General features: G+C 63.0%; 1 protein-coding gene across 1 annotated transcript in view; it reads right to left on the minus strand.

The window, feature by feature from the left end:
* The window catches only part of TBC1D22A (TBC1 domain family member 22A), a 115175-nt gene that overhangs the window by 57511 nt on the left and 43552 nt on the right, over nucleotides 1-14112 (minus strand). Inside the window, exons 6-8 of the mRNA XM_037049308.1 lie at nucleotides 8690-8818; nucleotides 7053-7115; nucleotides 2629-2743 (exon numbers count right to left, since the gene is read on the minus strand). Coding sequence (XP_036905203.1) covers nucleotides 2629-2743; nucleotides 7053-7115; nucleotides 8690-8818 — 307 coding nt within the window. The remainder of the gene's footprint in view (nucleotides 1-2628; nucleotides 2744-7052; nucleotides 7116-8689; nucleotides 8819-14112) is intronic.

Below are 14112 nucleotides of genomic sequence, written 5' to 3' on the forward strand. Positions count from 1 at the left end.
TTGTCACGACTTTTTCAAAAAAGCTATGTTTAATGTTTAATGACTTTGGAAAATGCTTAGTTACTAAAAAAAGCAGTAATTGCGCGTGCGTAATGCAACTGCTGCTGTGTGGAGAAGCGCACCTCCCGCCAGGAGGCCCTCGCAGGACACGCCAGCGGCCGCCCGGGCCCGTGGACCCACACTGCACGGCATTTTCCTATTTTTAGCAGTGAGTCTGCAACCCAGATCAGCACCAGGAAGTCTTTAAACAGACACTGGGACGACCTCTGAGTCACGGGCTCTGCAAGGACAGGGCACCTCACTGGCATTTCGGGGCTGCCCCCGGCAGAGGCCCCTCTGCAGGGCTAATCTGCACGCTCTCCCCGGCCCCTCCGTCCACTTCCCCCACAGGAAGCCAGAACTGCCACCCACACCTCTATACTCAGAGCTCTGGTTTCTGCCTTACGTGTCTCTGCGACTGACTGGGGACGTCGGTGCCTGCGGGCACAGGGACACTGATGGAAGCCACTCAGCAGGTGCGCTTGGCAGAGCCTGGGTCCGTGCAACACTCGGACGGAGCAATGTGCCACTAGGTACAAACAAGCAGCAGCAGGACCGCCCCTCTCACCATGAACAATCGGGAGAAACCAGGCCCGGCTCCTCCGCCCCAGCCCCCCGCCACGCCTGGCACCCTGCGGACGGAACAGTCACGCCCGTGAGTACATGCGCTGTCTATTTCAGGCCCTGTCCATATCGGACTTCGGGAGTAATTATATTAGGAGAAAATGACACGTATAATCAGATCGATCAGAGCTCACACACACCACAACGAGAATCCACCCCTCACCTCCCCAGGCCCCACCCGCACCCAGCGGCCCAGGGTCCAGAGTGCCGCTCGGAATCAAGCCTAGACTTAAATGAAGACAAACAGGGGGAGGTGCTTCTTTGTTTTGTTTTGTTAATATTTTTCAAATTTTATTTTTATTGTTCTAGTACAGTTTTCTGCCTTTTACCCCCATGCCAACCCACCCCCTCCAGCCCTCCCCACCTCCCTCCCATTTCCACTCCCCTTTGTCTACACACATCTTTGTTCTTTTACTATGAGAGAATATATGGCAAAACTAAAATGTAATTCTCTGCTTAAATTGTGCGACTCAAGAGGACAGAACACCAGTCCTTAATTCCAAGCCACAGGCGACACAGTTTGCTAACGGGGTGTGAGAGCCCTGTCTGAAGAACAGGAGATCTCCTCAAAAACCGCGCCGGGCCTGGCGGCAGGAGCCCGAGGAAGCCCAGCAGCAGGGGGCTGGCTCAGCGAGGTGGGCTGCGTGGCCCGACAGGACACTGCAGGAAGCAGGGCGACCTCAGGGAGCCTTCTTAACAACACGGGAGCGCTGCGCTGGCAGGCCAGGTGGGCACCTGCTGGGGAAGACTCAGGGAGGGCTCAGGGCGTGCCCGACACGGCTGTGCACCGGCAGGAACCGCAGCCCAGGGTGGAGGACAGGCTGGAAGACGCAGCAAGCACCAGCTGCAGGCGGGATGCACCCCCCACACCCCGCCCAGCCCACCCCGATGCTGCGCCCATGTGCCCAGCAGAGCCTGGACAGAAGAAACAGGGACCGACTCTGCTTTCCGACCAGTAACCAGGAGACAAGGCTCAGCAGGCTCAGAGGCTGAGGCTTGGGCAGGAGGCAGGCAGAAGGGCCCACTACACAGACACTCGAACAGCGGGCCTGCTGCCCTGGGGTGGCCAGCATGCCTCCACCAGCTGTCTGAGGGGAGGACGCAGGCAGGCCAAGCCCTTGGAGAGGCCTGTGCGGCTCAGGGCAGCACCTGTCTCTGCAACACCGTGGGAAGAGACAAGGGTGGCGGGGGCGGTAACCAAATGCACTGCACTGACAGGCTCCCACCCCCGTGAGGACTGGTCCTGGGGACACCGGGGGCCAGGCCTGGCAGGGGATGAGACGGCTGCACATGCAAACGCTGAAGCAAAGCCGAGCGCCCCACCTTGCTGCTCTCCTGTTCGCCAGTACAGCAGGCAGTGCATCCCTGACAGGCACTGTCGGGGTTTCTTGTGGACGTGAAACACGAGCAAAACAGGAAACGCTGCGTGGCGAGGGCCGACCAACACAGGTTACGGTAGGAAGCGCGTGCGGGAGTGAAACGGCGGCCGGCCTGGAAGCCCCAGCAGACAAATCCCTCCGCACGCAACGTGCCCTCCCGGAGAACTACACGCTCCGGCACACCCCGGGCAGAGGCAGCGGGATGCCGAAGAAACGCGGTCCGGAAGGCTCCGGCCTCCCCAGGTGCACAAAACACCCACCAGCATTCCCCGCCGGGCCACAACACTCACGCCCCGAGGGGCCTGCGGTGGGGCCGCCCAGTTCGAGGTGTGGTGCGGGTCTTCTCCGGTATTGCTGAGAACAGGTGTTAACAGCACACGCTGCCCTCCAGGACCTCCGCAGTCAGGCACACGGCGAAGAGGCTTTTGCAGCGGGCGCCCACCAGAAAACTGCTGTTTCCTGTGACCAGCTGTCATTAAGGACGGCAGGCTTCCTGACAACTCTCAACACTGGGCTGACGCTGCAGCGCTAGGCTGCTGCGGGTCCCGGCTAACGTCTGTGAGGAGCACGCCCCGTGGGGCCTTACCGGTGTGTTCGCAGACGAAGACCACGAAGAAGGGGGTGACCAGGTCATTGATGCCCTGAACATATCCGCTGGCAGGGTGCCGTATGGCCCAGATAAACAATATCCGCTCAAAAATCTGCAAGGGAACGGAACACATGCTGAAGTCAAAGCAGGCTCATGGGAAACTTCAAATGCCGCCTTCTACTTAAAACAGACACTGTCCACTGTTCCCTGTTGCCAATATTAAAACATACACAGGACCCATGGCCACTTAAACTTCTTCTTAAAGTTCTAACAATCCTACTTCTTATTGACACACAAGCAAATGCAGCATCTCGACAACTGTGGGGCTCAGCCCCAGCGCCTGTGCAGGCCCTCACAGACGCCCCTTCTGCCCCCGGCCCCGGGCGGCACCTACATGTGGCCACCTAGGCCCTGGTCTGGAGTGCAGCCGCCCCTGGCCTGCCCGCGAGCAGCTCCTGAGGGACACAGGGAGGGAGGGGTCAGCAGAGGACAAGTAGGGGCGAGTGGACACCGGGCTGAAAGAGTACAGGTATGAACGGACGGGTGGGGGTGCACAGGCGGGGTGAGCGGGTGGGTGGTGAGGAGGTGGATGGTGGCTGACTGCATGGACGGGGGCTCTGAGCCCCCTCGTCAGGTAGACGAACTTGCTGGACTGAGGGAGAGCTGACACAAGGTCACGTTATGGCCTCAGCACACAACGTGGAGCGACCTCCACAGTGACTGACGCTGGGCAGCCCCCAGCCTCAGTCACACCCGGTTTGCGCGTGACGGCAGCTTTCACCACGGCGTGGTCGACTGCAGCCGTCCCGCCGGGCACACCCCCAGGACAGCTGACTTCATCGTGAGCCCCTTCCCCTACCCCCGCCCCCCCACCTGACACCCGCCAGTCCGGTCTCGGTGTCTCTGAGCCGGGCTCTGTGCGCAGGCGCTTTTGAGTCATGAGAACGTCACCACCGTCCAGGGAGACCCCTCAGGCACCTGCCCTTCACTCACGTCCCCCCACCGCTCACCGTCGGGCCAGCAACGGGGGGCGCACCTCCGCCCGCAGCCTCCCCTCTCCCTACAGTGCTCCCCTCCCTGCCCCAGCCTCTGTGCCACCACTCCCGCCCACCCCCACCTTGTCAGACAGGGGTTCCTCCCTGGGCACACAACCCCAGGCCACACACACACACACACACACATGAACGCACGATACATATGCACACATGCATGTTGTGCACACGCTCTCGCACACACAGGACCTCGTGCACCTGTACACAGTCAGATGTGCACGTGTGTGCACAACAGGCTCAGAGCACATGTCTGGTTCTGTGCCCACCAGCAGGGCACAAGGAGGAGGGCAGGCGCCGCCACTGGGTGCCAGCTCCAAACGGAGGGCATGCACTCTCCACGGGCCTCATCCGTGCTGTCAGGGGGATGCAAGCGTGATGCAGGGAGCTACGCAGCTAGCTTGCACCACGAGGTAAGCTCCAAGCAGAGGAGCCACCAGCCGACAGCCTCAGCTCACACCTGAGGCGGAAACCAAGGCATGTGGACCCAGCAGCGTGGGTCTACTCTGGGCGTCACACGCCCAGGCACACGCTGCTTCCACAGGCAGAAACAACACCCTGATGTTGCCTCCTGGCTAACACCCCACCAGTGTTTCCACACTCTTCCCCAAGTCCTTCCTCACGACTGCACGTCCCCCAAGGAGGCTGCGCCCCACTCACGCCTGGCCCGCTCAGCCAGCTGCAGAGCCCCACGCGTGCACCCGATGCCTGTCCGCCCCGACGCTGGGCTGCCCCACTGCAGCCACGGGAGCGGAGGAGCGGTCGTGAAGGACAGGGGCCCGCCGCCTGGCCACGGGCGCACCCGACCAGCAGGATCGAGGTCCCCAGCCATCACAGACAAGCAGGCCGCTGACAGGTATCAGTGGCTGTCCCCGCTGAGGCCGAGAGGCCAGCTCTGCAAGGAACATGCCAAGTGGTAGGAAAACCATACAAACAAACCGAGTGCCTGTGGCAGACTCTACTTGCCGCTGTAGAAAGAACTCGAGAAGAGCGGCCATCGGTCGTTCCCCCCACATGACGCGCGCACCCGTGGAAAAGGACGATGGAGGAGGGTCAGTCGGAACGACCAGCTCCACAGAAAATGGTTTTTCCTTGGGCGCAGCCGACCGCCCTGCTCTAACAACGCTGGGCTTCTTTAATACACTAAGTGCAAAGACGGGAGACGCCGACGTGTGGGAGTGCTCACTGAAGCAACGGAGACAAAAAGGCATTTCAGACAGGAAAAATTTCAAGGTCAAAGAAACACCATTTATAATAATAACAAGATACACGATAACTAAGAAAAAACCTAACATACAAGACCTTTTCCAGAGCAAATTTTAACACTTCACTGAAAGATGTTAAAAGTGGCCCTAAAGTGGAGAATTAGCATGCCGGTGAAGACGGAGACTGAAGCTCATGAAGACCTCGATTCTCCCACACCCACCGACAGACTCCCCGCAACCCGATCACGAGTCAGACCGACCTCGACAGCAGACGGGGAGACGCGGGCCTCTGACCCCAGAGACGTCCCCGGGACAGCAAAGGCCCTCGACCACGCCCTGGCTGTGGAGAGGAAGGGGTAGGTCGTGGACGCCCTGCGGAGGACTTCAGACTGGCCGGGAGGGGAATCGATCAGCAGGGCGTGGCCTTGGGGAGGCCAGGTGAGCACGGGGACGAAGCGAGAGCACNTAAGAAAAAACCTAACATACAAGACCTTTTCCAGAGCAAATTTTAACACTTCACTGAAAGATGTTAAAAGTGGCCCTAAAGTGGAGAATTAGCATGCCGGTGAAGACGGAGACTGAAGCTCATGAAGACCTCGATTCTCCCACATCCACCGACAGACTCCCCGCAACCCAATCACGAGTCAGACCGACCTCGACAGCAGACGGGGAGACGCGGGCCTCTGACCCCAGAGACGTCCCCAGGACAGCAAAGGCCCTCGACCACGCCCTGGCCGTGGAGAGGAAGGGGTAGGTCGTGGACGCCCTGCGGAGGACTTCAGACTGGCCGGGAGGGGAACCGATCAGCAGGGCGTGGCCTTGGGGAGGCCAGGTGAGCACGGGGACGAAGCGAGAGCACAAGACCAGCTCTGCCCAAGGGTGAGCCACACAGCTGTGGGGCCAGGACACGCCCCCCGCCAGTGGCGCTGGGTCACGGACAAAAAGAGCAAGCCGAGCCGCACCCCGCCGCAGAGCTGACGCTCACGGGCAGGGCAGGGGCGAAAGGCTAACCTTTCAGGTTGGGGGGGGGGGCAGGCAGCTCTACGTTGTGCGTGAGCAGAAAGAGGCTTCTAAGCAGAGCCTGCCGCGGCCCGCCAGGAGAGATGAAGGCAAAGGACACACAGGGGAAGACTTCTAACCCCCGAGAGCCCCCCAAAAGACAGGGAGAGACCAGCCACAGGGCAGGAGAAGCTGCCTACAAGTACAACCGGTAAAAATGTGCAATCCCTAACACAGAAGATCAATGGCCAAACAGGTAAAAGACAGATAGGGCCAGGCGTTTCCCTGAAGAGGGCCCGGCACGGGAGTCCAGGAGCACGTGAAGAGACGTGCGCCTGAGACCACCGTCAGAACGGAAATGAGCGCAGGGACCCCCAACTGGAGACTCATGGGGGACCATGCTAGTGACATCAAGAACTGGCACAGGTGCCACCCACCAGGACTCCGAGCTGGGGGGGGGCGCGAGGCAGGAGCGGACCCCAGACTCCCACCCAGCAGGCACACCGCCCGAGCAACGCAGTGGTGTCGCCCCAGTCAGAGCCCTGGGGAACCGCTGGTCAGTCTGAGGCATAAACGTCCACACAGGCGCCAGGCGGCCCGGTCCCTGGGGCCAACCCCAGACGCCACCCCAGAGCCCAGCAGCAGGAGCGAGGCTGTGGGAAGAACGCAGGAACGGGGTTCCTCCACAACCAGGAAGACGGCCGACTGCAGGAAATAAGGCAGAGACAGAAAAGCCACCTGCAGAAACCGGGCCACGCAGGGACAACGCAGCCCCAGGTCATCGTTCTCTCTGCGCCACGTGCACGCGAGCACCGCACGGCAGGCACCGCGCAGCAGGCATCGGACGGGCACGCATCGGACTGGCAGGCTCGGGCAGTCACAGACGGAATTCAGGAGAGGGACGGGTGCCCAGAGAGGGTGGCGACACGGAGCAGCCCCGCAGAGCAGCCAGGTTCCAGTGGGCCCAGGAGTGCACTGCGCACCCATGACGCTCAGCTGCGCGCCCTGCAGGCCTCGGCCCGACGCGGTCAGGCTGTCTGAAGCGCGGGGAGGGCCCGTCGGCCTTGAGGCCCACGTCTGCTGCAGGTGAAGCGCCTCCACAGCACCCACCAGCCCCCTAGGACGGCGGCGCCGACCGCCCCATAGGCACCTCCAGACCCGCCCTCACCTCTGTCACTTTGGGCTGGAGTATTAACGCTTCCGGATTCATCCGCGGGATGTCTATGTGGATCTGGAGGAGGAGAAGAGAAAGACGGAAGATGCAAACGTCACTTTGAGCATTATGATTAAAATGGTGACACTCAACGACCACCATGAGCCGACACTGGTCCCTGAAACCCAGCCTGGCCCCGTGCAGAACCCCGAGGCCTGGCCCGAAGGCCTGCTGCCAGGCCCGACCTCGCCGAGCGGCTGCGGCGTGGCCAGGAGCAGGGCCAGCCCTCAGCTGCTCAGGGCACAATCCACAGCCGTTGGTGAACGCTGACTTCCAGCCCCCGACACAGGAGCAGCCGGAGCGCATCAGCAGCGCCCACGCTTTCAGCGGTGACAGCTTCTTCCTGGAGCCCAGGCCACACCTTCTCCCTGTCACCTAGTCCACTTTTCACATTTACAACCCTCCTTCAGACACAAGAATCATAACAAAGTCCCCACCTGCAGAGAGATCCACGTGCGAGGCGAGAAGCAGCCGACGAGCATCGGGGCCTAAGCTGGCATCGCACCTGCTCCCCCCCACCCCACACGGCCCGCCCCCCCCGCCCGGGGAAACACCCCCCGGGCCCAGGGGGGACCGCACATCCACGCAGGCGGGTCAGCAGCTCGAGAGCCCGCACACCGCCCAGCTCTGCAAGGTGGGGCTGCGTCCCAAGTGAACTGGATCCTATCTAGCCCTCCCTCAGGAGGGCCTGGAGACCCCCAGCCCAGGCGGCGTGGAAGGAGGGCGAGACCACTCCGTGAGAAGACTGTCCCAGGGGCTGGGAGCCAGCATGCGGGGCGTTTAGGGAACACGGCTTCCAGGCGGCAGTAGGAGGAATCAGGAACACGTTCAACACCGAGCCAGCCCTGTTTTCCGGCCAGTGAGGTGGGAGGCCAGAGCACGGGAGCTGACCCTTCCCGAGGCAAACCGCAACACAGTCTGTCTCACATTGGTGCCCCCAGGGACCACGAGGCAGTGCCCCTGGCCTGTGGGGCGCCTGGGAGTGACAGGGCCAGGCTCCATGCAGTGGCTGGCCAGCAGCACCCCCGCAGTCCTTGCTCAGGCCTCGAGCCTCCCCCATACGCTGTGGTGGGGAGGGCGGTCCCTGGGAACCTACCCCATCACAGGAGCAGGGGTCGCCCAGCAGAGGCCTGTCCCTGGATCTTCTCACACGCCGCTACCAACCTGAGAGGCGAGCGGGCACGGCCCCATCAGGGTAGCGGGCTCGGCAAAACCCCTTCAGTAGGGGCGGGGTTTCCAAAAGGGAAACCGTCCACCCAGACACACCAGGAAACGCAGAAGTTCACCTCGGAAACTGGGGCTGCACTGCCAGCTAAGAACCACGCCTCTGCCGACTTGCAGTGCAAGCCGTTCTGAACTCTCACATCTCGCAAAGCCTCTGAGGGTTAAACATCCCAAAAGGCTGTTCTAACCGCAGACCCAGGACATGCTGTGAATTAGAAATCAGTTACGTCTCCAAGTTCATTTTTTTACCAGAAAGTGCAAGCCTGTGGCCCCACGGGGACCTGCGAGACGAAACACGTCCTCCTATGAGCCACCACCCAGGTAACGCGTGCCCCGGGCGCCACCTGCGGGGAGCAGAGGGCGCCCACCTGTCTGTAGGTATCCTGGTGCACGTCGTCCTTCCTGGAGTCGTAGTAATGCTCCACAAAGGCGAAGTACTCCTTCTGCTTCCTCTGCAGAGTGGCCGGTCTTCGGTCCACGTTGGCGGGAAGGTAGCCCTGGGGGAGGAGACACGCAAACAGAGTATGACGTGTGGTCAGAGCTAACACAGCCGCCACCCAGTCTGACCTGGCCGCTGTGCGCAACAGGGGTGGAGCTGTGGGGCTGCGGGGCCGCCCGACCATGGGAGCCACTCACTCAGACAAACGACCTGCCACCCAGCCCTCCAAGGGAAGGCCTGCCGTCCCACCGCAGCTCGTGGGCCCCCCGTGGACTGTGCGTCTGGGTCCCAGCCAGCCTCGCCCTGTCCCCAGCACGGGCAGCCTCAGGTGGGCAAGACTCTGCCACCCGTGGCACGACAGGGCACTCACCTATTCCCCAAGGGGCAGTGCCCACGAGTGAAGCGCCAACACCGAGGCATGCCGCGCACATGTGAGTCCCGGCCTCCGCAGTGCCACGCAACCTGCCAGCAGGCGTGTGGCTCAGCCGGCCAGGGACACTTGTGCTGGCTGGTGCTCAGGTTGCCATAGCCAGCAGTCAAGGGACCCGCCCACTGTCACGGCAGATCAGCTGACACAGCCCACACCTCAGGCCCCACTGGAGGGGGCCCTATTCCTGAGAAAGACGGAGCGCTGTCCCCTGGACCCTGGCTTCCGGCCAAACAAGGGGAGGTAAGTGTTCCTCAGAGTGGACCCCGCCCCACCCCAGGGCCCCAAGGCCGGGCGTGGCTGCCCACCTGTGCTGCTCTCGGAGCCCTCTCCCCGGGTCCCCACCCTGCCGTGCACTGGGGCACCCAGTCACAGTGGAGCTGGCTGGAACCCAGAGGTGGCCACAGAGACAATGTGTGGGGACCACAGTGCCCACCACGCCCACGGTGACAACTGCCCCATCAAGTCCGGTGACACTTGTAGAAGAGCCACCCAAGTTTACTCCTCTCTGTCCTCGGGGTCAGCGGCACCAGCTAAGCACAGAGAAGGGACAGCTCCACCCCAGGCCCAAGGTACAGACACAGGGCACACACACACTGCCTTAGATCCCATGAGGGGGCCAGGCCGACCTGAGCCCATGCCCGGAAGAGGGCTCAGGGACCCAGTGACAGGCCCAGAGTCACGGGCCCCAAGCCTGGACCAAAGCGGACGCCCAGCCGCAGGGCCTCCTGGGCCCTCACCTGAGCTCCCACGCTGCTTGGGGTCGTGGCTCTGCACAGAGAGCCCAGAGAAGTCCCGCCCAGGGAGCCACACAGACAGGCGCACACACACGCACACACACCCCGGACACAGGGACGCTGAGGATGGGCACCTGCTGGTGGACACAGACCACACTGGCCTCCTTTCCCACACTTGGCTGGAGCTCCCGGGGGCACTCGAGGCCAGATGGCCTGATACCACCCAGGAAACAGTGCAGTGGCTCCCGCCCGGCCCCGCCCACCTCCCTGCCGCCGGCCCCCTGCTTCCGGAGTCAGGGCTGCTCCCACCAGACGTTGCTGAAGAAGTCACAGCTCCGTCTGGTGAAACCCACTCCTGTGGACCAGTAGTTTTCCACCTTTTCCATCTCTCGGCATAGGGAAACTAATCACTAAAATTCCGGGGCCCAGCAAAACACTTTTTTTTTGCTGATCTGACAAAGATAGGTACCATTTAAACTCATCCACACCGACAGCTGCTGTTGTGCTGGCTGCCGTCATCCTTCCTTGAACGTTTAAGGGAAACGAGGCCAGCGCTCCTGACTCAATGGTCAGGCGTCGCATGAGTTAAGAGCCCCGTGGCCCACCGGTGGGAGCCCACCACCCACAGCCGGCTGCTCTACAGAGTTTGACGGCAACGCCGCTGTGCGCAGCCGCTGTGTGGGGAATTTTCCACGCCGCCAGGGCAGAGCTGATGAGCTGTGACAGAGGTGCTGGGAGCCGTGGGGCCTGCCGAGCTCCCAACCTGCCCCTTCGGACAGACCTGCCTGCACCTCCGAGAGCTGGCCCCCGTCAGGCCTGAGGGCTGAGGCAGCCTGCCCACAGACACCGTCCTCGCTGGCCCTGCTCCACGGTCAAGACCGAAGTGACACCGAGCCCCTTAACTGCTGCTCCCTCCACACGGTGAGAGCCCCGCAGGGCACACAACGCTAGAGCCAAAATCTCACTCTTCAGAAAATGACCGAGACTGGAAGACACTGCCCCCCCACACAAGGGGTATCGCCCCTCTTCCCCCTCCCCAAGTCCCTGCTCCAAGGTCACCACCCTCCACTGTCTTAAACCTGCCACCTGACCCCCTGGTGGTGGCCAGCGTCCCCCTCCTGCGGCAGCTCTCTGTGGCACTCGGGGCCCCTGAGGGCATGTGACCACACGATCAGGAGGGCGGGCCCTCCAGCCCTGGGCTCCCAGATGCTGGCTCACTGCACCATCTGAGGAAGGGCGCCGCCCTGGGGTCGGGCAGGAAGAGGCCTGGGCGACACCGGGAAGCATGAGCAGTGAGCAGCTGGCACCTGGGTCAGGGTCAGGCTTGGTCTCAAAGGTGGAGAAGACGCAGGGGGGCTGTGAGAGACAGAGCCGATGCCCCGGGGAGGGTCACATGCTCTCCTGGAGCCCACGGCGCAGCGTGGCCTGCTTGGCACCAGGCCTGACGTCCCAGGTGAGTGGCAGGCAGGTGTGCGGCACCCTCAAGGGCCACCCCCAAGCAACAGGGAGCCCAGGGAAGTGTGGGGCTGCCATGGGCAGTGATGCCCAAAGGCTCCGAGAGGGCAGGACAAGACACGAAAATTCTCCACACTCCCCAAACGTCAAGGAACTTGCTGACAGACACTCCCCAAGGCAGCCAGGCCCCAAGGGAGCGGGCACAGAGCCCCGCACACCCTCCTGACGCTGCCGCTCCTACGAGGAGCACACACGGGAACACGAGGCAAGTTGAGGCCTGCAGATAATTAAGCAAGACTGGAAATTATGCAAATGAGACACATCCAAGAATGCGGCGAGTCCTAAATGACAGAACCACAGGAAGCATAACTGCTGGATTAGCTATACAAACACTGATCGTGACCGTCAACTCGTGCACTCGAAGCCTCGGATCAGCTGTCCAGAGACACAGGCGTCGACGCCCCCCACCACCCCCCGCATCCCCGGGGCAAACCCAGCTCAGGAAACGGTGAGAACCACGGCACTGAGCGTCACTTCTCCTTCCAGCCGTCCCACCCACAGCGGGGGATTCGACGTGTGAGTTGCGTCTGCCCGAGTTCCCACAGAGATAAGGGCGGCGAAGTCAGCACCATGCCTGTCGGACTTCAGTGCCTGGTGGCGCGGAGGGTGCCAGGGTGCAGTCCCGACGGGGTGCAGGGACACACTCGCGGACGAGAGCCAGGCTCCTCCCGCCCATGGAGCACAGTGCTCTCCGGGGCCACCCACCGGGCCGTGTGCGCGAGCACTGTGAACACACAGGGAAGACAGTGCCCAGGTCTTCAAACAGGCCCCCCTTCAAGTGCAGCTTTGGTCATGTGTCCTGTAAACTAGACAAATGGCCACCTCTCCTTGGTCCTGGGTCCAGCACTGCAGCTCTTGGCCCTGGAAGCAGAACAGGCTGGGACGGAGCGCCCAGGCCCACCAGAGCCCCAGGGCCACACACCGCTCTCAGTAAGTCGTGCCCATGGACCTGCACCCCAGCGGGCTGACGTGTGCCTGTCCGTGGGGCCTGAGTCCCCAGCCCAGGCCCCTGTAGAAGCCTGGGCATCGGCGTTTCCCCAGCTCCTCGGGAGATGTGAACATGCACCCAGCAGGAAAAGCGGATCTGGAAGGCGCCCGGGAGCTGTCCCAGGTCCACTGCCCCCATCCCCGCCTGGCCTGGCTGCCTCAGCAGAGCCTGTGCCACGGTGCAGTGCCAGCCACACAAACTCTGACACTGCAGATCACCCTGGGACTCCAGTGTGCTGAAGCGCCCAGGAAGGACAGCGGAGCAGGCACCTGCCGGGACCCTCGGTTCAGGGAGCGCCTGGCTGGGAGAGCCCCTCTCTGCGGCCCTGAAGCGGGGCCCTCCCGCACCGTGCTCCGGGACAGCCGGTGACACAGCACCTGCATGGGTCCTGGCTGAGGGCCACACCCTGGACACGTACCTGCTGAGTGGAGGACGAGTGGCAGCGCCCTCCACTGTGCTCCCCAGCCTACGACGACAACGCCCTGCTCGGCTGACTGTGGCAGGGCGGCCAGGGCACAGGAGAGAGGCCTGTGCGTGCTGCTGGGTCAGCGACTCCAGGATGAGAGGGGACAGCCCCGGTTCAGGCTGCCCTCTGCCTGTCCACGCCCATGCGCGACCCGCAGCCCTCACCCAGTGGGTCCCTGTCCCTGGGGCCCAGAGCCTGCCTCCCCCCGCGGCACTCTCCTCGGAGCAGAGCCCAGAGTGAACGCACACAGCCTGCTCCCCGAGTGCACAGGGAGCCCGGGAGGCGGGGACTGAGTGTGGTTTCAAAGAACCCACTGGCTCCTGGTCCACCCGCTGATCGGCACAGCCACACCTGCAGCCTCAGCCCCACCCCCGCCCCGGCCCAGTCTGCTCTCTCCGGCTCTAGTGCCCTCCCGAGAGGCACCGCAGCACAGCCAGCTTGCAGGCCCAGCACCCCTGGGCGAGAAACACCCCACACCCACAGTCTGTGCCCACACACCTTGCACTCCAGACCAGCGCTTCCACAGAGCAGGTGCAGGCAACAGGTGCCCAAAAAAACACTTACAAACGCCAGAGCAAAGGAAGTGCAGGGGGCACGCAGGGCTCTGGGGCTCAGACTCCCTCCCTTCTGGGCTGCGGGCCCCAGGTGTGGACTGGGCAGACAGGGAGGGGCAGGGACCCCTCTCCTTCCTGGGGAGGGGCGGAGACTGGGCCACCCTCCCCGCACTGCCACCTCCCAGGACCCAGTGGTGCCTGAGACAGAGGAAGCGCTGAGTCCCTGCTGGGTGAAAACATAGGCAGACCCACCAAGGGACCTTCCCACGGGCCCGCTCCACTCGTGCAGAAACCAGCCTCATCCCGCCCCCCGGGGTGTGCGCGAAGCAGCCGGAGCCCAGCCCAGGCCCTGAGCACCGGCCCCCAGGGCCTCTGTCCCATGATCCAGGGTCCCCGGCCAGGGGCCCTGCTCGCCCAGCCCCACTGCTTCACGTCCTCCCCACAGTGACCCTGCCACATCCTTGGAGACGCCACACAAGCAGCCCACCTTCCCCGAGGGGCCTGGCCTGAGTGGGCGCGAGTGGGCGCCCCCTGAACTGCGCTCCCGCTCCTGGCGCCCCCTCCGCCACGGAAGAACGGGCTTCGTCCTTTACTCACCTGTCTGCCACGCCAGAACTGTTACTGGCTGTCACCCCCCCGCCCCCCCCACGACCTTGCCCCCACAC

This window comes from Sturnira hondurensis, unplaced genomic scaffold, assembly GCF_014824575.4.
Source record: "Sturnira hondurensis isolate 20B ecotype Veracruz unplaced genomic scaffold, ASM1482457v3 Scaffold0000780, whole genome shotgun sequence".
In the NCBI taxonomy this organism is placed as follows: Eukaryota; Metazoa; Chordata; class Mammalia; order Chiroptera; family Phyllostomidae; genus Sturnira; species Sturnira hondurensis.